Source organism: Podarcis erhardii (assembly GCF_964252035.2).
Source record: "Podarcis erhardii genome assembly, chromosome: 5".
Taxonomy (NCBI): domain Eukaryota; kingdom Metazoa; phylum Chordata; class Lepidosauria; order Squamata; family Lacertidae; genus Podarcis; species Podarcis erhardii.
In genome coordinates, this window is record NC_138509.1 from 49,966,415 (window position 1) to 49,992,053 (window position 25,639).

Sequence of the window (25,639 nt, forward strand, 5' to 3'; positions counted from 1 at the left end):
CTCAAGACTTAATTTTGTACTTGGGTATAATACATGTGCGTACTGTATAGGATTGGTAAGTTACAGTTAGGTGCTGTGTTGGTCTGCTGTAGTCGAAACAAAATAAAAAAAATCCTTCAAGTAGTAGCACCTTAGAGACCAACTAAGTTTGTTATTGGTATGATCTTTCATGTGCATTTACACTTCTTCAAATACACTGAAACAGAAGTCACCAGACCCTTATACAGTGGTGCCCCGTAAGACGAACGCCTCGCAAGAAGGAAAACCCGCTAGACGAAAGGGTTTTCCGTTTTGGAGGCGCTTCGCAAGGCGAAAATGTCTTGCGAGTTCCTGCGGGGTTTTTTCCCTTTTCCCCCCTTTTCCTAAGCCCTAAGCCGCTTATCAGCTGATCCGCTGATAAGCCGCTTATCAGCTGATCCGCTAAAAGCCGCTAAACCGCTAATAGCGCTAATCCGCTAAGCTGTCAATGGGCTTGCTTCGCAAGACAAAAAAACCGCTATACGAAGAGCCTCACGGAACGGATTAATTTCGTCTTGCGAGGCACCACTGTATACGTATAGTGAGAAGGAGGGGAGGGGTATTACTCAGAGGGGTGGTGGGAATGGGTGATTGGCTGATAGTTGTGGTAAACCTGTTGATGACTGTTAGACTGCAATTGGTCTTACAGGAAAAAGCAAGGGATGAGATGGCTAAAAATAGCTTTATCATGTATAATGGTATAAGAATCCAATGTCTCTATTCAGACCAGGTCTCTCCATGGTTTTAAGTTCAATAATAAGTTGCAATTCAGCAACTTCTTTTTCCAATTTATTTCTGAAATTCTTTTGTAATATGGCAGCTACTCTGAGATCTTGCATAGAATGTCCTGGGAGACTGAAGTGTTCTCCTACTGGTTTCTCTGTCTTGTAATCCTGATGTCAGATTTATGTCCGTTTATCCTTAGGCGTAGGGTTTGGCCTGTTTGTCCAATATAGAGAGCTGAAGGGCACTGTTGGCATTTGATGGCATACACAATGTTAGAAGATGATCAATTAAATAGTCATGAGATGGTATGTTTGATGTTGTTGGGGCCAGTAATGGTGTTGTCTGGGTGTTTTTGGCAGCAAAGTTGACATCTGGGTTTATTGCAGGCTGGCACCAGTGTCCATGTTAAGTCTGGTTGTTGTATTATTGTGGGTGAGGAGTTGTTTAAGATTGGATGGCTGTCTGTAGGCAATGAAAGGTCTTCTTCCCTCCCAGAGCTTGAGAAAGAGAACTGTCATTGTCTAGGAGAGGTTGTACAGGTGAAACTCAAAAAATTAGAATATTGTGGAAAAGTTCATTTATTTCAGTAATTCAACTTAAAAGGTGAAACTAATATATGAGATAGACTCATGACATGCAAAGCGAGATATGTCAAGCCTTTATTTGTTACAATTGTGATGTTTATGGTGTACAGCTGATGAAAACCCCAAATTAACAATCTCAGAAAATTAGAATATTAAATGAAATCAGCAGAACAAGGACTGCAAATAGAGCAATATTGGACCTCTGAGAAGTAGAAGCATGCACATGTACTCAGTACTTGGTTTGAGCCCCTTTTGCATCAATTACTGCCTCAATGTGGCATGGCATGGATGCTATCAGCTTGTGGCACTGCTGAGGTGTTATAGAAGACCAGGAAGCTTCAATAGCAGCCTTCAGCTCTTCTACATTGCTCGGTCTCATGTCTCTCATCTTTCTCTTGGCAATGCCCCATAGATTATCTATGGGGTTCAGGTCAAGCAAGTTTGCTGGCCAATCAAGCACAGTAATCCCATGGGCATTGAACCAGGTTTTGGTACTTTTGGCAGTGTAGGAAGGTGACAAAGTCCAATTGGAAAATGAAATCAGCATCCCCATAAAGCTCGTCTGCGGAAGGAAGCATGAAGTGCTCCAAAATCTCTTGGTAGATGGCTGCGTTGACCCTGGACTTAATGAAGCACAGTGGACCAACACCAGCTGATGACATGGCTCCCCAAATCAACACAGACTGTGGAAACTTCACATTGGACTTCAAGCATCTGGCATTGTGTGCCTCTCCATTCTTCCTCCAGACTCTGGGTCCTTCGTTTCCAAGTGAGATGCAAAAGCTGCTCTCATCAGAAAAGAGATTTGGGGAGCCATGTCAAAAATTAGGGGGTGTCTTATACACGGATATATTTCCCCCCATTTTCTTAAATCTGAATCCCCCAAAATAGGGGTTGTCTTATGCATGGGGTCATCTTATAGATGGAAAAATACAGTATATTCACTCTGCAGTGGAGAGAGTGAAAGTGAAAGTGCTTCCTTTGTCCTGCATTGATGCTTTGGAACCTTACATTTTTTTAAAAAAAAAAGCCATTTCATGTGTGATTTTCTGGTGAAAACGAAAGGTAAAATATAAATGCAAGTCAAATACTATGGGAATTCTTTTTAAAAAATCTGTTATATGTTTCATGCTAATGTAATTTCACGAAAGTATAAATTTCAAATTTCAGTATAGGAGGGACTAGTGTATAGGAGTATTCATGTATCTTATCATTTTATTTCAGAATTAAAAATAGATTGACAGTTGTTTCCTTCCCCATTTCTTGTGCTAGCTTAGTCAGTTTTGTACTAATGATGAAATTCTCTTCATCAAGTTTTTACCCTGTTCAGGCAAGTACATGACACTAATTCAATATGTCCTATAATAAATTATTGTACTGATCTGCCTGTAGAGGCAGCTGGTGAGGTGGTTCTCTTACAGGGTTCACCCTATAAGTCAGTGGTCATGTGTGTATGATCTTAACAGTGCTTAGTTTATATTTCCGTTGCTATTTTCTTAACGTTGTTAATATGCTTCTATAGATTATAAATTCTGTATCGATTTGTTAATCGTATAATATGACTTGTTTTAATTTTGTTCTTTGGTTTATTTTTTTAGTTGTTGCTTTGTTAACAGTGTTTTATAGATTGTAACCCACTGATGATTTGTTATTCTGTATGATTAATTTTTTTATTTGTGATGTTCTATTATGTTCTATCATATCATTGTTATTTATTGTTTGTAAGCTTCTTTGGGATTCATTTGAATAACAAGTGGCATAGAATTATAATAAATCAAATTACTCGTAAGGATACTATAATTGAGTTTTGGGTTAAACAAACTTGGGGGGGGCGGTCCTATTCCAATCTCATGATTTGTATTGCTGTTAGTTGGGCTTCTCTAGAAAAGAGGACTGCTTAAACGATCAAGCCTTGGAGCAGCCACACTGGGCTGGCCGGTCCATCCTGAGATGTACTTCTCCCTCTCCCACTCCCTCCCTTCACCTCCATTGCAGGGCCAGGCGGTCCTGAGGGAGGAGCCAGTAAGCTTGTTCTGAGGTGCCCTGCTTCAACTGCCAGCCAGCCAGTGCTGCTTCCCTTTTTCTCTGGGGTGCGCTTAGAGCATCTGATGGCCATTGCCCCCACCCACTTCTTCACCCAGCTTGGCTCCCAATGGCTGGCCATAGTGGTCCCCCCCCCCCCCCGGGCTCCCCTCCGGCTGCTTTGGCAGCACTGTTGGTCCTTCCTCCCCTGGCTCTAGGGCTCTTGCAGGGACCCGACCCTGCTGTGGACACCCAGTCTGTGTTCCCTTGAGACACCTCTGTTCCAGGTAAAGTTAGGTGGGAAGGTGCGTGGGTGGGGGCTTTTAAAGCTGGCAATTATTAAAAGTGCCACGGAGATACAAAACACAGGAGTGTGAGGAAGAGCATTGAAGAGAATCAACATGTGGAGACAGCAGGGTTTCAAGACACGTGTCAAGCCTTGCCTGTGTGTGTGTGTGTGTGTGTGTGTGTGTGTAGGAGCATGGCGGGGATACATGTGAAGTAACTCCCTGGAAGGGATATACTGTATTGGCATTTCAGGAGTCAGATATCTGGGTTAAAGGGTGTGTTGGGAAGGATAAGGGAACATGTGAATGAGTGGGCCTGATGGATGTTGGGAGTGATATTGGGGTGGTAAGCAGGTAAGAGTGTACCTTAAAGGCCTTTTGGCAGAATCAAAAGTTAGGAATGGACTTGGGGGTTAGGTGGCCTGTGATCTGTGTGTGCGTCTACACGGAGAGGCAGACTGTATTTGGCAGTAACATCCCAGAGTTAGGATGACTGATGAGTAGAGAAGTTGAAGCAATATCAGATAGTGCCTGCTGAGAAGGAAAGCTACTTGGGGAATTTCACACAGTGAAATTCATGACTGAGTGGGAATTTGAACCCTGATCTCCCAGGTCCTAGTCAAACACTCTAACCACTATACCACACTGGCTTCCTAGAGTACTTCTGCTATGGGGAAGCTATATAAATTAAGTAGGTAAATAAATAAATAAATATGGGGAAACATGTTATAATAATAATAATTTTAATAATAATTTTAATATTTATACCCCACCCATCTGGCTGGGTTTCCCCAGCTACTCTGGGCATCTCCCAACAGAATATTACAAACACGATAAAACGTCAAACATTAAAAACCTCCCTAAACAGGACTGCCTTCAGATGTCTTCTAAAAGTCAGATAGTTTTTAATTTCCTTGACATCTGATGGGAGGGCGTTCCACAGCGCGGGTGCCACTACCAAGAAGGCCCTCTGCCTGGTTCCCTATAACCTCACTTCTTGTAGTGAGGGAACCACCAAAAAGCCCTTGGAGCTGGACCTTGGTGTCTGGGCTGAACGATGGGGTGGAGACGCTTTTTCTGGTATACTGTCACTTAAAGAAGGATCTGAAATACATTCCTTGAAGCTTGAATTTGCTTTATTTTGGATTGTTTTATTTGATGTTTTAATGTGTTGTAAACTGCTTTGAGATTTTTTATTTAAAATATAAAGCAGTATAGAAATGAAATGAAAATAATAATAATTATTAAAAAAAAACCTTGGGGTGGTGGTGGTGCCTAGACATTCTGTTGTGACGACCACAACCTAGGTTTAAGGTACCATTGGTGATTAGCTTATATATCTAAGTTTCTAACACTGCACCCCAATCTCCGTCCAGTGATGTAAGATTCCAGGGGTATCAGACAAGCTTCCAAGGGTCTGTGCTCCCTTTTGGGACAGTGAGGCACAGCAGAGACTGTGATGTTTTTGTGATATATGGTTTATTTACACATATATACAACCTGAACCTAGATGAAGGGATTGCAGAGTATTCACAGCCCGAATGGGTCTGGCCTTCTTCTTAGGCGCAGCATTGGATTCAAAGAACAGCAAAAAGCTGTGTTTCCTTTGTTCCAGCCTGCCACAGCCAGCCCACTTTGTATTCTACCCCCACTTTCTCTACCACCTTTGGTCTCTGCCCACCAACACACAGCTGGAGGAGGGGCCCCTCCCTCCTGATCTTCGCTCTCTTGCTGGTTTCCTTGATGAGCCATTATTCTGCTTTGTTCCTAAATGACTTACTCTCAGCTAGCCCTGTCAGATATGTCTGGCTTGTTAGCATAAGCTAAACCCAAGAATTTCTGTGTTTGACACAGTTTAATCAAACCTTGATTAATTCTAACTTTTACTAATTCTAGGATTTATGGATGTCTTGCACCCACAAAGCTCTGGCACCCCAGCACATAGCATTATGTTCAGCCTGTGTAAATAAACCTTATGTCATAGAAGCTTCATCATTCTCTGGTGACCGTAATTTCAAGGAAGTCAATTCCAAGGGATAGACAGGGACCCACTCCAAGATGGAGTTTGTGCATAAGAATATGCTTTTCCTTCTCCAGCACTGTGGTAGTTGAACAGTGGTGGGTGGCAAATGCTGGCATTCAACTGCCTTACTGGCCTTCACTGCATATCTGGATGTTCAGTATTGCCAGGACAATGTTAATATGTTGTGAAGATGTACTGGAATGTCTGCTGATAAATCACAACACAAGCTGGTATCAACCAGTACAAGAAGTCTTAAGATGGGGCTGTAACTCAAACTCAAATGAGTGGCACTAACGTTGCAAATATATGTTTAACGGGCTTGATTCCTTTGTAGGAATAAAGTGTAGTATGTATTTTGAGATCAAACTAATGTCAATGGCAGTGGTCAGTATATTGATGCTGCTATAGAAAAGTCGGAGCCATTCCTCTCTGTCATAAATCCTAGCCAAAACCGTCATCAGATCTGATGCAGTGGCATATTTCTTGTTGACTTCAGTGGGTGAGATATGCATCATATAAACACAAAGGGATGGTTCATTTGATACAGAAAGCTAGCAAAGTTAGAACAGACTAAAATAGTCTCTCCCCCCCTCCCCCATTTCAAAGAGCAGCTACTGTAAATAGGTGCTAGCATTTTACAGAAGGATAGTGTAGAATATAGGCCAGAAACTGACTGACTGATTAGCTGAGATGGATGAGAAGGCCATTCAGCATACTAATGAAAATAAACTAAATTTGGAGATTGCTGTAACACATTTGGATGGTGTCCTAAAACAAAGCAGTTTCTGTCAGCTATTAGAGAAGATGGGCTGATGCAGCAAGAAAGCCATTATATCAAAACTTTGATTTGCCATCAGCTATTTTTAATTAGCTGTGTAAAGTGGAGACTGTCTGTCAATGAGAAACAAGTAAAGTTTGAAGTCCAACCCACATTTACTCATGCTTTGTAGCAAACACTTCACCGTCAGCATAAGAACATAAGAAAACCTGCTGCATCAGGCTAGTGGCTCATCTAGGAAGGCATTTTGTTCTCATAATGGCCAGCCAGATGCCTAAAGTATCCATGACAGGGGCCTATCCAACCTCTGCTTAAAAACCTTCAATGATGGAGAGACCACCACCTCCTGAGGGAGTCTGTTCTGCTATCGAACAGCTCTTGCTGTCAGAAAGTTCTTCCTGATATTTAGTCAGAATCTCTTTTCTTATAACCTGAATCGATAGTTTCAAGTCCTACCCTCCAGAGCAGGAGAAAACAACCTTTCTTCATCTTCCATGGGACAGCCCTTCAGATATTTGAAGATGCCTATCATATCTCCTCTCAGTCTCCTCATTTCCAGACTAAATATGCCCAACCCCCTCAACTGTTCCTAATAAGGCTTGGTTTCCAGACTCTTGATCACCTTGGTTGTCCTCCTCGGCGTATGTTCCAGCTTGTCAATATCCTTCTTAGACTGTAGCTCCCAGAACTGGACACAGTACTCCAGGTGGAATCTGACTAAGGCAGAATAGAGCAGTACAATGTCTTCCCTTGATCTGGACACTATACTTCTGTTGATGCAGCCTAGAATGGCATTAGCTTTTTTTGCTGCTGCATCACACTGTTGACTCATGTTAAACTTGTGGTATACTAAGATCCCTAGATTCTTTTCACATGTACTACTGGCAATCCAGGTGTCTCTCCATCTTAATATTTGTGCAGTTGGTTCTTCCTGCCTAAGTGTAGAACCTTACATTTGTCCCTATTTATTCATTCATTCATTCGTTAATTTTGTTTTGGTTGTCCAATCTGCTAAGGTCATCTTGAATTCTGATACTGTCTTCTTCGGCACTAGCTACCCCACTAAGTTTGCTGTCATCTGCTAATTTTATGAGCAATCCCCTCAATACTTTTGTCCGCATTGTTTATAAAGATGTTGAACAATAAAGGACCCAGGACACAACCCTGTGGAAGCTCACTTGTCACTTTCCCCCAGGATGACGAGGACCATTAATGAGTACTCTTTGGGTTGGGTCAGTCGACCAACACCAAATCCACCTAACAGTTATCCAATCCAGACTACAATTTACCAGCTTCTCCACAAGAATATCATGGGGGGCTTTATCAAAAGCCTTACTGAATGAGTGAAGATCATACAATAGAATGTGAATAAGAATACTGATGTGAAAATGTGGAGAGCTTAAGGGTGGGAAAATGAGAAACTACAAGAAACCAAAGTTGACAGATATGCCCATCCTTAAACCAAGGGTGGAGTACTTCTGGCCCTTGAGCTGGAAATACAGTGGTGCCTCGCAAGACGAAAAGAATCCGTTCCGCGAGTCTCTTCATCTTGCGGTTTTTTCGTCTTGCGAAGCAAGCCCATTAGTGGCTTAGCAGATCAGCTGATAAGCAGCTTAGCGGATCAGCTGTTAAGCGGCTTAGCGGATCAGCTGTTAAGCGGCTTAGCGGATCAGCTGATAAGCGGCTTAGCGGCTTAGAAAAGGGGGGGGGGCGCAGGAACTTGCAAGACATTTTCGTTTTGCGAAGCACCTCCAAAACGGAAAACCCTTTCGTCTAGCGGGTTTTCCGTCTTGCAAGGCATTCGTCTTGCGGGGCACCACTGTAGTTCACAGCTGAATTTCACCTGGGCTTTTCAGTTCCTTTCCTGCTCAGCAGGCAGCAGCTGAGAGGAGAAAGTTATTTGGTGTTGTGCAGTCTGTGTAGCTGCAATTCTTTTCTCTGCAAGATAATCCGCTGCAGGAAGATCAAAGTAGAGGGGGAAATACTCTGGATGAAATCCTTGCAAACATGGTTAGCGTGTTGGACTGGAGAAAACAGGTTAAAATCCTCACGTAACCCAAACCCCATTGGCTTAACCTAGTTTACAGGTTGTTAGTCCTCCTAATCAATCTTAGTGTATTGGTAGAAGAGAGCCTTTCATGAGTAATTCTGTCCACATTTTTTTTAAAAAAAGTTCAGATGTAAATGCTTGTCAAACCAATTATGAGACCAACACAGGAACTCCCACCATTTATTGCTGATTTTAATTGTCAGCTATATAAAAATTGCTTACTATCTTGAAGTGTTGATAGCAACACTATCATTCTTTTAAAATTAAACATGAGGCCCTGCTATCGTCTTTTATATTCTGCATTCATTGATGGGGCATTATACCTGATCCCACTTCCAATAGTGTTTCCACCTGCAACAGTTTTGGCACACATACTGTTTTATTTTGTTTTTTGAACAGTGCGTGCCCAATAGCTGCTTGCTATCCAAACCTTTCCATTCCACAAATATTCTGGGTATGCTTTTTGTTCTGCTTTTTTGGTACTGTAGTACAATAGTGCCCCTATTATTGCCCTGGATAGCAATAATGTGATATTGTTTGGGAAGCACTGCAAAACTAATAAAGCTGAATGATGTGTGGATGGTCCAGTATACCGTAAATCCAGTGTGTCATGCACAATTACTGCTTCACTGCTATGTTGCAGAATATACTTTCAAAAAACGCTGGTTTGGTAGGGTTCATGCTTTGCCAGGGTAACTATTTCATAGAATACCTGTCCAATAAATGTAGGTAGACTCACAAAATACACGAACTTTTGGTAACTAAATCATGTTGGGGAAAATTAGGAAATTTATAGCCAAGTCTTTTATTTGTCTTTTGTCTTTCTTCAAATAATCATCTTACTCATCATACATGCCAATTCTAATGATTTGTTTTCTTTAAGCAAATCAACATTACAATGACAGAAGGGTTTTCTTTTTTAAGAAAAAAACCCAGACTCTTATTGGAGTTACAATATTTCTTTTTTTGATAATTTCTGACAGAAATCAATTTTGCCCTAATTCTGGAAAAAATTATATGTAAATAGGATCATATGAATAGAACATATTGGCATATAAGTGCTTGCAGAACTGGGTCCTTTGTTTAGAATAACAACAAAGTGAGGTAAGAACAGTCAACAAAAATCATCACACTGTGACAACATAACTTCAGCATAAGAATCAGGTCTCCTTTTGAAATGTGAAACTATTTCAACAATCATGCCAGCATAATTTATCAATGTGCAACTAATTAAAACAGCATAGCAGTCATGATAAAATGTAACCTAATGACCTCGGATGAGAGGGAACTACATACTGTACAACAGTTCCTTTTGATGTATTTAAATTCTTTTCTTTTTTTTATACATTCAGTTCTCATCCAAATTAAGTAGTCAAATGATAATACAAAAGAAAAACACCTACCAACTCACAAACAGGGCGTTATTACTGCTACTGCACCATCTTGGCATGCAAGTAACTATGTAGTCAAAGTGTAAACAGTGAAATGTCTCCCCCTTCCGGAAATAAAATGATTTTTTAATTAAAAAATGCAGGTATAATTATAAACATCAGTTATATTTGTATAGCTTTCATAATTAGCACAACTCCACTTTAAGTTAGAGTTTATACCTCTGCTGATAGATAACTCCCATACAGGCAGCTGTCAAACTAAGGACTGCTACTTTGCCCTTATGAGGAAGTTCTTGCAAGACGACTGGGTGGGGAACCTGCCGTGACCAGTTCAGAGTGCAGCTCAGCTCCAAAGAAAATTGTAAATTTAGTCTTCTTCATTTCAGTGATGCTTAAGTTGAAGAACTAAATACGTAAATTTAATTGATCTTGAATGCATTTAAAGTTCCCTGAATTTGAGACATTAAGCCTAAATATAAACGTGCTTCATCTGCCGCCACCTTCCGCAAACAACTTTTACATTAAATATTATGGTTGGACTCCAACATTAGTTATAACTGGAATAGACCTACTGAAACAAATGGATTTGATAATAATAATAATTTATAACAATAATATATTATTTATACCCCGCCCATTGATTTTCAGTGGGTCTACTCTGAGTATGACTTAGTTGGGTACCACCTTATCATTCACCTATTGAGTGACATTCCACTTATGATCAGAGAGTTGGGGGAATTTCCAAAACAACATGGGAGGTGGTGTGGCAGCAGAAGGGAAAATGAACCAAAAATTGGTCCCGCTCCTCTGTGAGTAGTTACCTCTGCTGGATCATTGTTCCTTCTGTGAATGGAAGGGCTGAACTGCATAATGAAAATAAAACAAGGACGCTGCTTGATCTTTTCTTTAAAATAGTCAAAAAATTCCCTTTAGCTTTTGTTGATAAGGTGATCTCACATACAGGAAAGTCATTCCAAGAGTTCCAAGTGACAAAACTTCCTACAAGCCACTGGGGACTTTATTTTAGGGTACAGTGGAATTACTTAAATGCAATGAATACGAAGAGCTTGGATCTGTTGCTCTGAGAGGGAGGGCTTTTAATAACTGTGATAAAGGGGTAAGTGTGGCCAGGGCAACATTATTCTGCAAATAAGCGGATATGGCATTAATTTTAACACTGGACATTGAGGCTACCATTTGCCACAAACTTGAGTATGCTTGAGACTACTGTAATCAATAGACATCAGCATGCTTAAAGCTACATTTGACTTCAGCCTTCACAATTATGTTAGTTAAAAAAGCATCAGATATTCTTCTGCAGAGAGTCTTGCAATTTTTCTACTCCTGGGTCTTGCAATTTTGGAGATGGCTATTGGGGGAAAAGGGATCTTGGCTGCTGGACACGCTTTCCCAAACTCAGTCGGATCTGATAATGAGTTAGCTGGTTGGCATGGAAGACAAGCATGTACTCTTTGCTGTATTCACCATTCTGAATTCTTACATAGTAGAAAAGTCCAGTCTTCATCCTGCTTCAGACCTTAGACTGTGGCAGGGTCCTTTGGAAGGCAGAAATCTTTGATATGCATAAATCCTTTCAGAGGTTTTTTTTGTTACATCTGGCTCATTGAAATACATGGTTTTTGCTATATCTGCCTATCACAAAGTTCAAATTATGCCTTCATATCAGGGTAATGATAATATTATTTATATCCCTAATAATGTCATTTTCTGCTTTCTTAAGTGTGTGTATCTCAGCGCTAATCAAGCTGAGAAACTGAATAACAACACTTCTAGCTATATAACAAGTCCTTTAGACTTACTTTAATTTTCCATGATATATTTCCTTCCACATTATAAAACAATGTACTATCTTTTTCCAGACATTTTTATTTATTTCCTGATATGAATAACAAGACGTGTGGAGAAGTATTTTTCATATCATTACTGATGTCAGAATCTTTTCATAAGGTCCTCCAGTATATTCACCTTTGTCATTCCAGATGCCCTGCTTTGGGGCACAGCAGAAAGAAGGTGCTAATCTATCTGAGCCTGGAGGTTCTTACCACCATTCTTACCACCATCCAGAGGTTGCCTCCATAAAACCTGAGGCTGTATTTTAGCTTACAATGGAAGCTCTTTAAAAAAGAAAAAAAGAAAGAAAAACATTACAGAATATACAAATGTGTTATTTTAATCTCAGACACAAGTTCCTTGACGTGTTGAAAGGTGGTGTTTTCGATTTCTGACTGCCGAATTCTTATCTTTACACTCTGAGGGCTTCTGTTGTGAAATGTCTATCAGTGCACTTGCAATTGCCAGTCCTGGAAGGAAAAGGAAAAGAGGAATTAACATTCTGCTATGAGAATACTTTTTCCTGCTTTCTCTTTCTACTTTCACTGAGAGGAGCTTCTAATTCCACTAGAAACTAGCTCATGAGCAATTGAATCAGACTTGCCATATGATTGCTTGAGCATTTCCTCCTGGTCTGGTACAAAAGTTATGAGAGAAAACATACAAAACTGCAGTATTTTAAGCACAGAAATAGTTTTATTTATGTATTGCCTTTAGGAAAGCCTGGTGGAAAAAGAAAACCCCAAACTAATAATACCACTAACTAGCAGCGAAACTGATATAGTAGAATACCCCTGTTTTCATCTAAGGAATGTTGGAGGGTATGACAAAAGTAAATAAGACACTTGTCACACACTGTAGCTGGGTTTTCATATAAACAACAACAACAAAGCAATACCAGAAGCCAGTGAAAGCAAAGAGTTATAGTCCTCTGTCCCTGTGCCACAGTCCCAATCCCACTCCTTCCCTGCTGGCTCTTTATTTTTTTAAAAAGATAGACGTCCAACTTGTTGCTTAGGGTGTATTACCGTATTTTTCGTCCTATAGGGCGCACCGGCCCATAAGACGCACCTCGTTTTTTGGGGGGGGGGGAAATGAATAAAAAAAAATTATTTCCCCCCCAGCCGCGGCTGCCGCCCCAAGCCTTGCACACACCTGCCCGAAGCATGGGGCACCCTCCGGAGGTCTCCGTGTGCTTCGGGCTGCAGGCTGCCGCCCCAAGCCTCGCCGGGCGCGCAAGGCTTGCGGACACTCGCCCGAAGCATGGGGCACCCTCTGGAGGTCTCCGCGTGCTTCGGGCTGCAGGCTGCCACCCCAAGCCTCGTGCGCCCGGTGGGACCTCCCTCCCAAGGCTTGCGGACACTCACCTGAACCACGGGGAGCCCTCTGGAGGGCTTCCTGTGCTTCGGGCGGCAGGCTGCCGCCCCAAGCCTCGCGCGCCCGGCGGGACCTCTCTCTGGAGGGCTCCCTGTGCTTCGGGCGACAGGCTGCCGCCCCAAGCCTTGCGCGCTCGGCGGGACCTCCGAGCGACCTCCTCGGCGTGAGGAAGTCCAAAGATGTTATGAAAAGATGTTATGATATATGTTATACTGTTTTTTATTTTTGCATTCATGTTTGAAAAATCCAAATAAAATATTATTTAAAAAAAAAAAAAGGCTTGCGGACACTTGCCGGGGCTGCAGGCTGCTGCCCACAAGCCTTGTGAGCCCACGGGAACTCCCGCCGGGCTTGCAAGGCTTGCGGATAGCTTCCTGAAGCCTGGAGAGCAAGAGGGGGCGGTGCGCACCGATGCCTATCGCTCTCCAGGCTTCAGCGAAAGCCTGCATTCGCCCCATAGCATGCACACACATTTCCCCTTCATTTTTGGAGGGGAAAAAGTGCGTCCTATGGGGTGAAAAATACGATAATTAAGGCTTGGGAGACACAGATTTGAGCTATTTTATCTAAATACTGCTTCCCATCAAGTGAATTGCGGTGGGTGGGTTAGGATTAGGGGTGTGTGTATTTATGAGACAAGCAGTACAAAAACCCAAACAACAAAACCAGTACTATAAAATACTATCTACAAGAAGCACTGGGTTTTTTGGATAAAAAAAAGAAGAGAGGTGCCAGATCATATCTTGATAAAAGTGCTGTGGGTACCAGCACAAAATGGCTGCCATGGGCTGCAAAAAAAAAGACATTATAGTTCTTTGTACCATTGAGCAGAATCACGAAAAGCACATTAAAATCCCCAACCATGTTACATACTTAAAACAAGATCTTAAAAGGCCTGGAAGAACATAAAAGACTTATGCTGGCACTGAGGACATCAGTATGTGTGCAAGGTCAGGGGAAAGGAGGCATCAGTGAATTGCCTTACTAACTACAACTCTGTGTGTTTTGTCAATTAAGAACAGCCATGAGAATGCTGATACTTAAATATCATACAATATTTGAAGATTCTTGACTTTGATTTCTAATTGTGCCACCATACACTGTTCTTCAGTTCACTGAGTGGATATATAGCTTGTCAACATGTCAGTATGCAAAAATTAGATGTATCTGTAAAATATTCCCTCTCATACTTTTTACTGAATCAAAATCATTTCCATGTTGCAAAAGCACAGATACAAAGGGCAAAATCCAACATGTGCAAAGAATGTTTCATGGCTTGTCAGAAGACCCAACGGGGTTCAAAAGGGACAGTTATTTCTCAGGGGGCAAAGTTAAAATGTAGAAGTAGCCTTTTGGATTCACTATATGCTTTTCCAGGTTCCACAAGAGTAGATCAACTTGTTGAAAAACTCTTCCCTGCTGTTCACAGAGAAGAAGCCTAGTTTATCTCTCCCCACATCATTCTGGATGCTGTCAGATGCTTCCCCATGATACTAATTATGGCAGCATCTCAGGGCAGGGCCATCTTTCTCCTCATGAGTCAGAGTATTCTTTTCACTTGCTTTGTTGTCCCACAGCCTGACTCTTGTTAAGAGCTGTGAAGCTCCTACAAAGATGCTTCCTTTAATCTTCCTCCCTGCTCAGGATCACTTCCTCACATTGCACTAAACACATAGTTTGGTGATGCTTGTTTATTATGCTTCAGGTAGCATGGAGGGGGGATCAGATCACATGTGGTGCGTGTGAAAAATACCTTTTGTAGTGGTCCCAAAGAAAACTTGCCTGGAATGCCTGTTTACCACAGAAAGGAAGCTGGCACTACCACCATTGGGAACTTCTTTCCTATGACAAATAGCAGTGTGTGTGTGTGTGTGTGTGTGTGTGTGTGTGTGTGTCATCTGTATCTGTATGTATGTATATATGTATAGATGTTTATTGGAACTGCAGCATGAGAAACTGCACCACAGTCCTTATTCCTTTTGCACATGTGAATGCTATTTAAATTACATAATCAAGCATGCCTTGCCACATTGTGTGATGTAGTTTGACCCTAATTCATATCCTTTAATGGATCCATACAAATTAACATACACAAGCATGGGGCCATGAAATCATTTCCCACATCATATTTGCCATTCTCTGACTCTGCATCATTCAGTAGCACTATGGCATTGGTGGCTGGAATAGCAGTGTTCAGCATGAAATTGTCCTTCGTAAGAAGAATTGCTAGGGGTTGTAGCCAACGGTAGTTGGAGTAGACCCACTGAAGTTAATAGAAATGGTTCATTAATTTCAGTGGGCCCTTTCTGAAGAAAGCTTAGTTGGACAGAAAACCAGGACTTGCTTTGAGCCCTTGGGATGAAAGAAAGATCCAAATTAATTGGTGCCCGCCAGTCTTAAAAATATAACCTAGGTTGCAGTCCAAACACATTTACCTGAGAGTATGGTTAGAAAGAAACATGCACAGGATTGCATCATTAATGTGGTTTCAAGGTGCAGAAAGACATCAGACATCCACAGGACTCTAAACCCAATGTTCAGGCTACTGAAGAACTCTTGAATTTGTGAGTAAGTCAGGAAGAAATGTGTATCCTGGAGGTTGGTAGAGAGCCCAAGTCAGCTTACCATAGCTGTCCAAGGACCTTTTACATCTTTATTTCTCCTTTTAGGTCATGCTCTGATAAATACCAAATACGGTATGTTTTCATATGTTGTGTGTGTGTTTCTGTACTGCCCACTCCTGCTTGTAGTTGAGAAACCTCTTGTTTCTGTCTTTCTCTTTGCTCTGAGAACAAGTTAAAAATTTCCATATGCATGGCTCTTGTCTTAGACTGGTTCCAGTTGATATTAGCCTCAAGTTTTCACTTTCATTGATGCCTTTCTAGCACATACGACTAGTGCTTTGGCTCCAGTGCAAGGCCAAGTCTGATGCCCTTGCACCAGACTATGACCTGTCCTCATTTCCAGTGCCAGTGCATCCACTTAAGTGTCATTCAGTCTCCACAGACCAGGTCATACTAGTGAATTGATTTAGTAGTAAGCAAACAAGCAAGCAAGCACCAGATTGATACTTGCTTGTCAGCAACTGTCTTTAGTTAAATCTTCAAATGTTACCGCTTTCCTGTTACAGTTAGTGAACTGATCTAGGATCAGGCTAGGGATAGAATGTGCTCCCCAATAAAACACATCAAGGCACTTTTTACCGGACACCCTGAACTCACAAAAGAGCTGAACCTAACATGCTTTTCCCAAGTTTTCATTTTCTTGAAATATGCTTTATTGGATGCTTTTCCTCTTACTCCACTATTCAGAAGGAACTGCTTCTTTTCAATCTAAAACTGCATACTGGGACATGCTTGCATGCTGTTAGAGTTCCATTAATATCAAGTCACTCCAGAAGATCATTTTTCAAAACGTCACACAAATCATCCAATGGAATTCACTTACCGTGTTCTCTAGGCCCAACACAGTTCCTTGTTATCAAAGCAGTACAATTAACTAGGGGAACAATTCATTACTTCAGACTGGCGGTCTAAAAGAATTTCATTTACCAAGTCAAAATGATGCACAGACGCTGCTGGCAAGTATAATTTACATCAAAATGCAACCAAAGAGTCAATAAAAATGCTGGGGCTTAAATATTTATTATATGCTTTACCTTTATTTAATAGGGTTGTGTTTCCAAACAGTTAGAGTTAATATTATTGGCTGGAAATGTAAATCCTATGATATCTCCCATTTGTCACCCCTAGTTTCATGGCTTGTTATAATTTACTTCATGCATTCCCCCTTTAAAAATACTCCCTTCTGAGCTGAAAGCCTCTGTTTCTTCAGTTCTGTAGCAGTAGTACTGTAGAATCAGCATGGTTCAGTATCAAATCACAGAAGCAGAATTAATGAGTCACATGTACAGGTCAGAAGCTTCTCTGTGATCTTGAGGTCAGGAAATTCCAAGTCCATCTTGGAATGGGATTTATCAAATCAGTTTTAGCTTTACAGAAATGGGGATGACTATTTTCATAACCTTTGGTTAGGAAACAATCTATAGTTTCCTTTAGTGAATGCTAGAGACACCATTAAAAGGAGCGGCCAATCCAGTATGCCAGAGAAAATGACATTATTATTTTTAAAAGACAACACCAGAAACAAGAAAAAACAATATTATCTTGGTTGTACATAGAACAACTATAGTCTTCCCTAGTGGCAATTTAGTGGTAATAGTTGATCCTCAAGCACTAAATGCCTAACTATAAAATTACTGGTGTGCGGATTTTTTATTTTTAACAATTATGCAGAACAATTAATAAGTACAGAAATAAAATGTACCACAATAAAGCAGATTGCCTTGCAAACTGTGGTGTGCAATTTAAGATGTAAGTGCAACACTTGAATTTTACATTTGAACAATAGGCTTTGAAAATGGATTCATTCTGAGATAGCTTTCCCCGCTCCCCACAACTTTTGCAAGAGCAGGCAGTACTATACATTTTAATTTTCCAGCAAAACAGCTTCATTAGGCGTGAAAGGTTAATTGCAGGCTTAAGTGCAATTCAGGGAACCACACGTGAGGCTTTGGTGAATAGAGCCGCCTGCTACAGAAGGCAGTGAGCTATAAACTGTTTGCCCTGCTGAAATGTTTTACTACCTCATTTACTAACTGTCTTCTTTTACTGCTTGTATTTGTAGTTCTTTTAAACCTTTAATAGCTACAGTTTTATTTCACTGTAATCAGATTTAAATAGAAATACCCAGGCTGGGATGTTTGAATCCTCCCCCCCCCCCATTTTGTTGTATACAGCTACATACTAACTGATGGAAGACCATATTACCTTCCAGAATAAGAAACCAACATTTTATACTTTAGTTTTATTTGCTGGCTGAGAAATGTAAGTTTCCCCATTCCTCTATTGTTCATTTTAATTAAAAATTTATCATGCTAACGCTTTCTCCTTTGTTAAAGTGAAGGGTGTTAAAGATGACCTGCTAGTTTTGGTTAGGCGGATAATTGGAATACATCCCCCTTTTAAATACATATTATTGTAAGATACCATTCTGGATAGATAACTTTATTAGATTAAATTACTGGCATTTCCACATTGTTATGCAGAATCTGAACATTCACAATACGGAACACACTATGATAATTACAGTAAAGACCCATCAGTGTAGAATCTTTAATACTCTAAATGAAAATTAAAGAAGTTAACCATAATGTCACAAAGAAATTTAGAACAACAACCAGATTAGGCAAGAGTTGTCATGCAGGCAAGTTAAAAACAGAAAAGATGGTGCTCTAATGCTGTTTGAAACCAAAAGCTTCACATTTCAGCATTGCTGCAATTTCCTTGGTTAGTTCCCCCCCCCCAAAAAAAAGCTCCTGTAAAAGCCCAGGAACTGAGGACTAAATGCAGCTGCATTAGTGCAATGAACTCATTACTTAGTATATTAATAATATCAGAGATCCCTGTACCTATGAAAGTTAATGCAAATGGCTCTAGTGAAATTTCAACCCTACTGAGAAAATAATGGGAATTAGAATGGCTAATCAGTGGTTAACATAGATCACCATGGAGCTCAACAAGTACATCTTCATTTTTATTTCATCAATACTATTTATAATTACACACTGGGCATTTTTACTAGGTTCTGTCATTTATTATGATCGTTTCAGTGCACTAAAGCACTCTGCAAGCACATATGAAAATATCCTGGTTCATCAACTCTCATTTATAATGGTGTGAGCACTATCTTAATGTTATGCCAGGGTTTCTACTCTTGCTAGCCTTATTTATAAACATTAACTTCACTTGCACCCATTATTCAGAGAGAGAGAGTACATTTACTGAATGCATCGTAAACCGAAGAAGAACTGAAAGGTACAAATCAGGTGCCCTTAGCCATCCTTTCCTCATCTCCCACCTCTGTGTTCCAAGATGCTGTGTTGGACTCAGCTCACAAAGCAAGGCTGCATTTCAGCCCCCATTCATTTCAACTGGGTTTATCTGTAGCCAAACCCTATTAAAATGAATCAAGGTGCTCTCATTTCCCATCTTCTTTTGTTTTATTCCATCATGGAACGAAAGATGGCATACATGTAGTTCTCAGGCAGTCACCTTTCAGTCCCCAGTTTACCGTCTCTGTTCCCTTCCTCCAGGCTCCCCCTCTCTAAGACCCTGGTGTCCTTCATCAAAACAAAACAAATTCCTTCCAGTAGCACCTTAAAGACCAACTAAGTCAGTTCTTGGTATGAGCTTTCGTGTGCATGCACACGTCTTAGAAGAAGTGTGCATGCACACGAAAGCTCATACCAAGAACTGACTTAGTTGGTCTTTAAGGTGCTACTGGAAGGAATTTGTTTTGTTTTGACTATGGCAGACCAACACGGCTACCTATCTGTAACTGGTGTCCTTCATGTCACCTTTAGACTTCTGCTTCCCCTCTCCCTCATTTTTGGCTCACTTCTACCTCCTTACCTAAAGTACCCTCTTGTTTTTCACTGTCAGTTTTTGGTTAGGATGTGGAAAAGTATGTCCATTTAAGTAATGATATGAACTACAACTCCATTAAATCAAATATTTGTATTGTAGGCAGATGAGTGCTATTTTCTTTTATGGAACAAAATCCCATTCAGTAGTACTTTGTCTTGGACTCACCACATGGAAGCAGCTGTCACCACAACTGTCATCCCTAAATATGTAGCAAAATAAACATTCTCTGAGAGGCAATTATGTTGGCAGATTTATAAACTAAAGTGCCTTGAAATAACCTTTGGAAGCAAATTTTGGAAGCTAAAAAGATCTGTGTTCAGCAGCTCCCTAACACTGCACCTAACTTCTTAAAAATCCAATTACACAGACTTCTTACTTAGCATAGATATTTGATGCATGATAGATCCTTTCCACCCAAATAATCAGTTTCTACTTTTAAAGTGTGTCTGCTCATTAATAGTGAATCAGTTAATCATAAGAAGACGCACCTCTGCTCTCACAATGCTGTTTGTTCTTCTAATTTGATTTCAAGGAAACCCTTATTCACTGATTTGTGACTTCACAAGAATATAGTGTAGTATGTTAACCACACCTGAATCGTGTGTGATCTCCAAGGTAGAAGAGAAAACTCCACCTTACCTTATTGTAAACAGTGAAGACTCTGCAACATTAGTGACTTACAGTTTGTAGTTTGCATTTTTCAGCTGATTCTGTTTTCTGCTATTAAATCAGTGTCAAAGCAGATCAACAAGAGCTAGGTGATTGGAACTTAAAGGATGGAAAGCTGTAACTAGGAAGTTAAAAATTTTCCCCACTCCAATTCTACAGTCAGTAACCTCAAATCTTATGACTGGAATAAATTATGCAAAATGATCAGTGCACATACATATGCATATGCATGTTCTAATTCATAATTCAAGCAGAACTGCTTGTTTCTATGTTTTGCTTCATTTTAGGGAAGTAAACTTTTTTAAAAGGGGGTAAATGCAAATAGGAGACCCTGTAGTGTGATAAGGATCATCTAATTTTATATATCCCTTATGACCATGCTTTGGAACAGACTTTTTTCTTCCCAGAAATACAGAAAACTAAAGCATTTATCATCCATTTACAGTTACTAGTATAATCTCCTTTAATCCATGTATTTACCCTGGAAATCTCATTCTGCTGTTATCCCACATGCCAATCAGAATGAGCTGTTGACAGAGAAATGTCACACATATCAAAGAAATGATAGCCCTTGAAACACAAAATGTATGTCTTCATTTTACCCAGACTTTTTCGCTTATGTTTTCTATTTTACCTGTTCCAGTGAAAGCCCAAAGCCTTGCTAAAAATATAATCTGTTGAATAAGAGTATTGGGTTTTGGAAATCCTGGTTTAAAATCTGTGGGGGAGAAACCTTTCTTAGCCTCAGTTCACCATCTGAAAAGTGGGTGAGATAAGGAAAAGCACACTATAAAGCACACTGCATACTTAAAGTAATATGGAAATGATCAATAATACTAAATTGGGAAAGCAACAGAATCTTCAGTTTTATCGGAAATGTCAGTGGCTTGTAACAATTTCTTTCTTTTCATTCTTTTCTTCTTTTGTACTGAAATTAATGATAACATTCTACAAAACTGATATTTGATGCTATCCCTTACAAAATCCTGCCATTTCCAAAGAGATTCACGGTGCTTCATTTTCACTTCAAATAGATGCCATATAATAGGGAAAACCTGCTCGATCTGAGTAATGATCAAAGCATCACTATCTTTGCTGCTGATATTGTGTTTAGGTTTGACAGTCTCCTGATAGGAGCTTAGCAAAGGAGAAAGAAAAACATTAGAAGCATAAAGTGTCCCATTTGCTTTTGTCTCAGATACTCATTTCTTCTTGGTTCCTTGTTAAAATCTATCCTTGTCAGACTACTTCAAAGCTTCCCCATACTCCACATTTTGCCACCTCCTCCATGGCAAATCCAACTCCTTAGTGGACATTAGCTGTGGCCCATGTGGAAAGCATGCTATTCTTCCAAGTCCCTATCACCAAGCAGTAGCCGAAGGAGAGAAAGCTATGTGCTTTAAAGTTTAATCAGTTTTGGATTTGTTTTATCTTCCCTATAAAACAAATGTACTGGTTGCCACTATCCAGTGAACAGGAAGAGGTGATTTTCACAGCACAAGCCATAGTTGTCATTTCAGAGGTTTACTGCAACAATAGTTTTCCACTCCAAGACAACAAAATTTGGGTACCTAGTCGGGCAAGGTCTGGGCTGGAGCCCAGTGCAAAAGGAACAGAGTGCATAGGAAACTAGCAGAGACGTAAGTCTGTTATTACATTACATGTACATAGGAAGCTTCCATGCCACAAGTCAAATCCATCTAGCTTAGTATTGTGAGCACTGACTAGGAGCAACTCTCCAGGGTTTCATACAGGGAGTCTCTCCCAGTGTTGCCTGGAGACGCTGGGGATTGAATTTGGGACTATCTACATGCAAAACTGATGTTCTGCAGCTATAGCCCTCTTCCAAGTCTTCTACTGCCAAGCAACCCTTCTATAAATGATGCAGGCCAACACAGTTGATATGACATAGGCTACAAATGTCTCACATAGGAAGAACTAAAAGTGCAAAACTAATTTAAGACCATGTCTGTCACTCACATAAATAGTATTAAGAAATTACACACCTGGAAAATATTCTAAAAATGTGTATCCATTTTACAGATGGGAAACACTGAGAGTATCTAGTTTGTAGACAGCTTAGTCTATGAATCCATAGCAGAGAACCCAAAGTATATAGCTCAAACAAGTGGACCAAACTACAGGCTTCAAATCAAGCAAGCCCATAGAAAGAACTCAATCTGCACAAAGCAGATTACCCAGTCTTAGGGCTTTTTGAGGGTTCCAGTCAATCAGTCTTAAGAGGCTCCTCAGTGTCCCCTTCTGATGCCTTCTCCATACTTCTAGGCAAGACACTCTTACCTAGGGGAAAGAGAAGGGGGAGGCAGTGATAGGCCCTCTCAAAGATGGGTGGCTAATCTTTCCCAATGGAGATTAGAATTCAGCTAAAACTCTTAGGTTTCCTGCTGGCAAAAAGATGCTCAGTGTTTCATTTCCCACTCACGGTATGGTTCCCGAATGAAGTCCTCAATCTCAATTCTGGGTAGAAATAGAGAGTCTACATCTGTGGGACTCACCTGCCCCAGTATGCATACTTGCACAAAGCATATATGTGCAAAATAAAAATAAAAATACACAACTTTAAAATAATAATGGGAAATCAACATTTGCATCCTTTGACTGGCAATACGGGGCCCAGAAATCCCCTAATTGGTCAAGTTGGTACCTTTCTATCAGTTTTGCAGCCCTAACATCAGCCCACTCTCATAGACAGACTTGGGAAATAGGATGTAATATACGGAAAGACGCCTGAAGGATAAATAAAGGTAAAATGCAGGAACAGAAAGACAGTGTGAGGCTGAGGGAAATGAATTTGGAGGGAGAATGGTCAGGGTTACAGTTATGAATCATTTATATTTGCCTTGCTTGTTTTCTGCCTTACAAGGAGAAATCCCTTGGCCTTTTGAAGAATGACTCTTTTGCATCTAAAAAGCCTGTGTTATCCAAGACCTCTGAGCAGGGGTAATTGTAATCTAATTGGGACAGTCAGTTCCAGCTTTTATGCAAAAGAGCAGCAGACAGAGCCTAGTTACCAATTGCCTGGGCATGTAACAGCATCTTTTTTAGTTTTAGTTTTGTCCTCAACAGCAATGTCTGAAGAACAAGTTGCTTTTCTAAAATTTCCTTTCAAAACTGGAACAATTAGTTGACCCACTTCTATCTCGCTACACATACTCTCAATATATTCATTTCTGGGGTGCCTCTAAACTCTGAATTAGATTTGTGTACCTAGATATCTTCAGATGGACTGAACTTAGTGCTGCAGTTGGCAAAGATGTTACACGACAACAGAGGTTGAAGGTCTTGTACTGTATTTTGTATTGTAGAACTATATTTTCCTTCACAATTCACAAACTTTACTTGGTGACGAATATCTTCTTAGACAAATTATTATGGTGAACAAAAATTCTGGTACACCACTTTAATCAAAAGTAGATACTATCTTCACCTATAATGTCTTCTATTCTATCTGCACCCATAATGTGTTCTCTCTTATACATTACATTCGGTAAGGCTGAGTAACTACCAGGATCAGAAGCGTTTGGGGGGGAGGCAGTTGCTAACATTCTGCTTTAATACATTGTCGACTTTTTCCTTTAAGTTTGGGGGTTTTTTTATGAAAAAAAATGTTTGTTAAGCAAAATTAAAATTTTCCAGTTATTCAGCATCCAGCTGAATTCTGCCATTAAATATTCAGTGCATCTCAGATTCCATTGCTAGCAGTCATAATGACAAATAAATAATCTTTGGTATTTAATTCAGGATTAAGTCAACCAGTTCTTAGAATTTGGAAAGCAGATTACTGTGTGAGACCTCCAGGCCTTCAAACATTTGTGATGCATGGCTAGTCAGATTATCTGCAGTACACCCATAAACATCAGACACATCAGGGGAAAAAAGAAAGCGAGAAAAGCAAAATACTAAATATCCTCCTCTCAATTTTGGCTAGCTCCATGACCAAAGCTGGCCCAATCTCATTCAGCATATTGATTTAACTCAGTCCAGCAGAAATGACTAGGACTTTGCTCATAGGTTTGAGTCACAGGAATGTTTTCCATTGAGCAAGCTAATGTGGTGAAGGAACAGTTACAAAAAATGTTGCAGACTCATAAATAATGGAAAAAGTTGAAGCCATACATCAACAAATTATGAAGGCTGCTTTCCTTTTGACAAATGATGTGAATTTTTTTCAAAACTGAATTTTTCATATAATATATATATATATATATATATATATATATGCTTTCGTAGATTTTCACGGGTACAGGAATGCAGGTTTTGGTGTCCTCGGGTGTCTTCCCGTGTAAAAGTTGGGGTGTCTAGGCGACGTTTCGACGAGGTCTCACTCGTCATCTTCAGGCTGGTGCTTTCGGCTTCTTGTTACTGGAACAGAGCTGGATCTCAGTGTTTGAGTTCCTATAAATACTGTAGAGGGGGTGTGGTGTATAGCCTCCAATGTTCTGGGCAGAGAGGAAGTTCCCAGGCTAGTGTGCCTTTTCTTCTTTTGTTCCTTAATTACTTGAGAGATATCTTGAGTGATTTCTTGAGTGATATCCTGAGTACCACTTAGGTGGGTCATTAGGTGTGGATTAGTTGTTAAAGTCTTTGTGTCTTGACCTCTTGAACTTTGTGAAGAGTTTTCCTGAGAAGATGGCTGTACTGTACTTTGTTGTGCTCTGGCTTGGCTTCGTGTATCGGGGCGAGCTGTGGTTTTGTGGCTTGTGTCAGCCAGGTCTGTGTAGGGATTGCAGGGGGGTGCAGCATCCGGAGGTGCCACCATGGATTGGCTACTGGATGGTGTCTGTAATTCATCTGTGGAGAGGGTCTGGGTTTGGGTCTGGTGTGGTTGATTGGTGTTGGCGTTCTGTGTGCCTCTGGATCTGGTGTCAGTTTTTGTGGGGAGGGCTAATTTCCAGATGTCTGGCAAGCGGGATGTGTCGTCACGCTTGTTCATGTTGTGAGGGTGTTTCTCTATCTCGATGGCTTCCATGATTATTCTCTTGTGGTGATGTTCCGTGTTAAAGAGCAATTTGGAATCTGCAAAATTAATTTCGTGTCCTGTTTCTTTCATGTGTTGGAAAAGAGAGGAAGTTTTTTCTTTTTCTCTCTTTTCCAACACATGAAAGAAACAGGACACGAAATTAATTTTGCAGATTCCAAATTGCTCTTTAACACGGAACATCACCACAAGAGAATAATCATGGAAGCCATCGAGATAGAGAAACACCCTCACAACATGAACAAGCGTGACGACACATCCCGCTTGCCAGACATCTGGAAATTAGCCCTCCCCACAAAAACTGACACCAGATCCAGAGGCACACAGAACGCCAACACCAATCAACCACACCAGACCCAAACCCAGACCCTCTCCA

At 40.5% G+C, this 25,639-nt stretch overlaps 2 protein-coding genes across 11 annotated transcripts in view; one reads left to right on the plus strand and one right to left on the minus strand.

The window, feature by feature from the left end:
• Window positions 1–25,639, plus strand: part of LOC309342855 (uncharacterized protein) — an 86,440-nt gene that overhangs the window by 36,340 nt on the left and 24,461 nt on the right. The gene's annotated exons all lie outside the window — the stretch shown is intronic.
• Window positions 9,278–25,639, minus strand: part of ATRNL1 (attractin like 1) — a 514,893-nt gene continuing 498,531 nt past the window's right edge. Inside the window, exons 29-30 of one of the 3 annotated variants that reach the window (XM_081863641.1) lie at window positions 16,555–16,605; window positions 9,278–12,200 (exon numbers count right to left, since the gene is read on the minus strand). In XM_081863641.1, coding sequence (XP_081719767.1) covers window positions 12,076–12,200; window positions 16,555–16,605 — 176 coding nt within the window. In that variant the 3' untranslated portion in view covers window positions 9,278–12,075. Of the gene's footprint in view, window positions 12,201–15,409; window positions 15,460–16,554; window positions 16,606–25,639 lie in introns of those variants that run through there. The other 2 variants (XM_081863643.1, XM_081863642.1) reach the window with 2 other exon arrangements.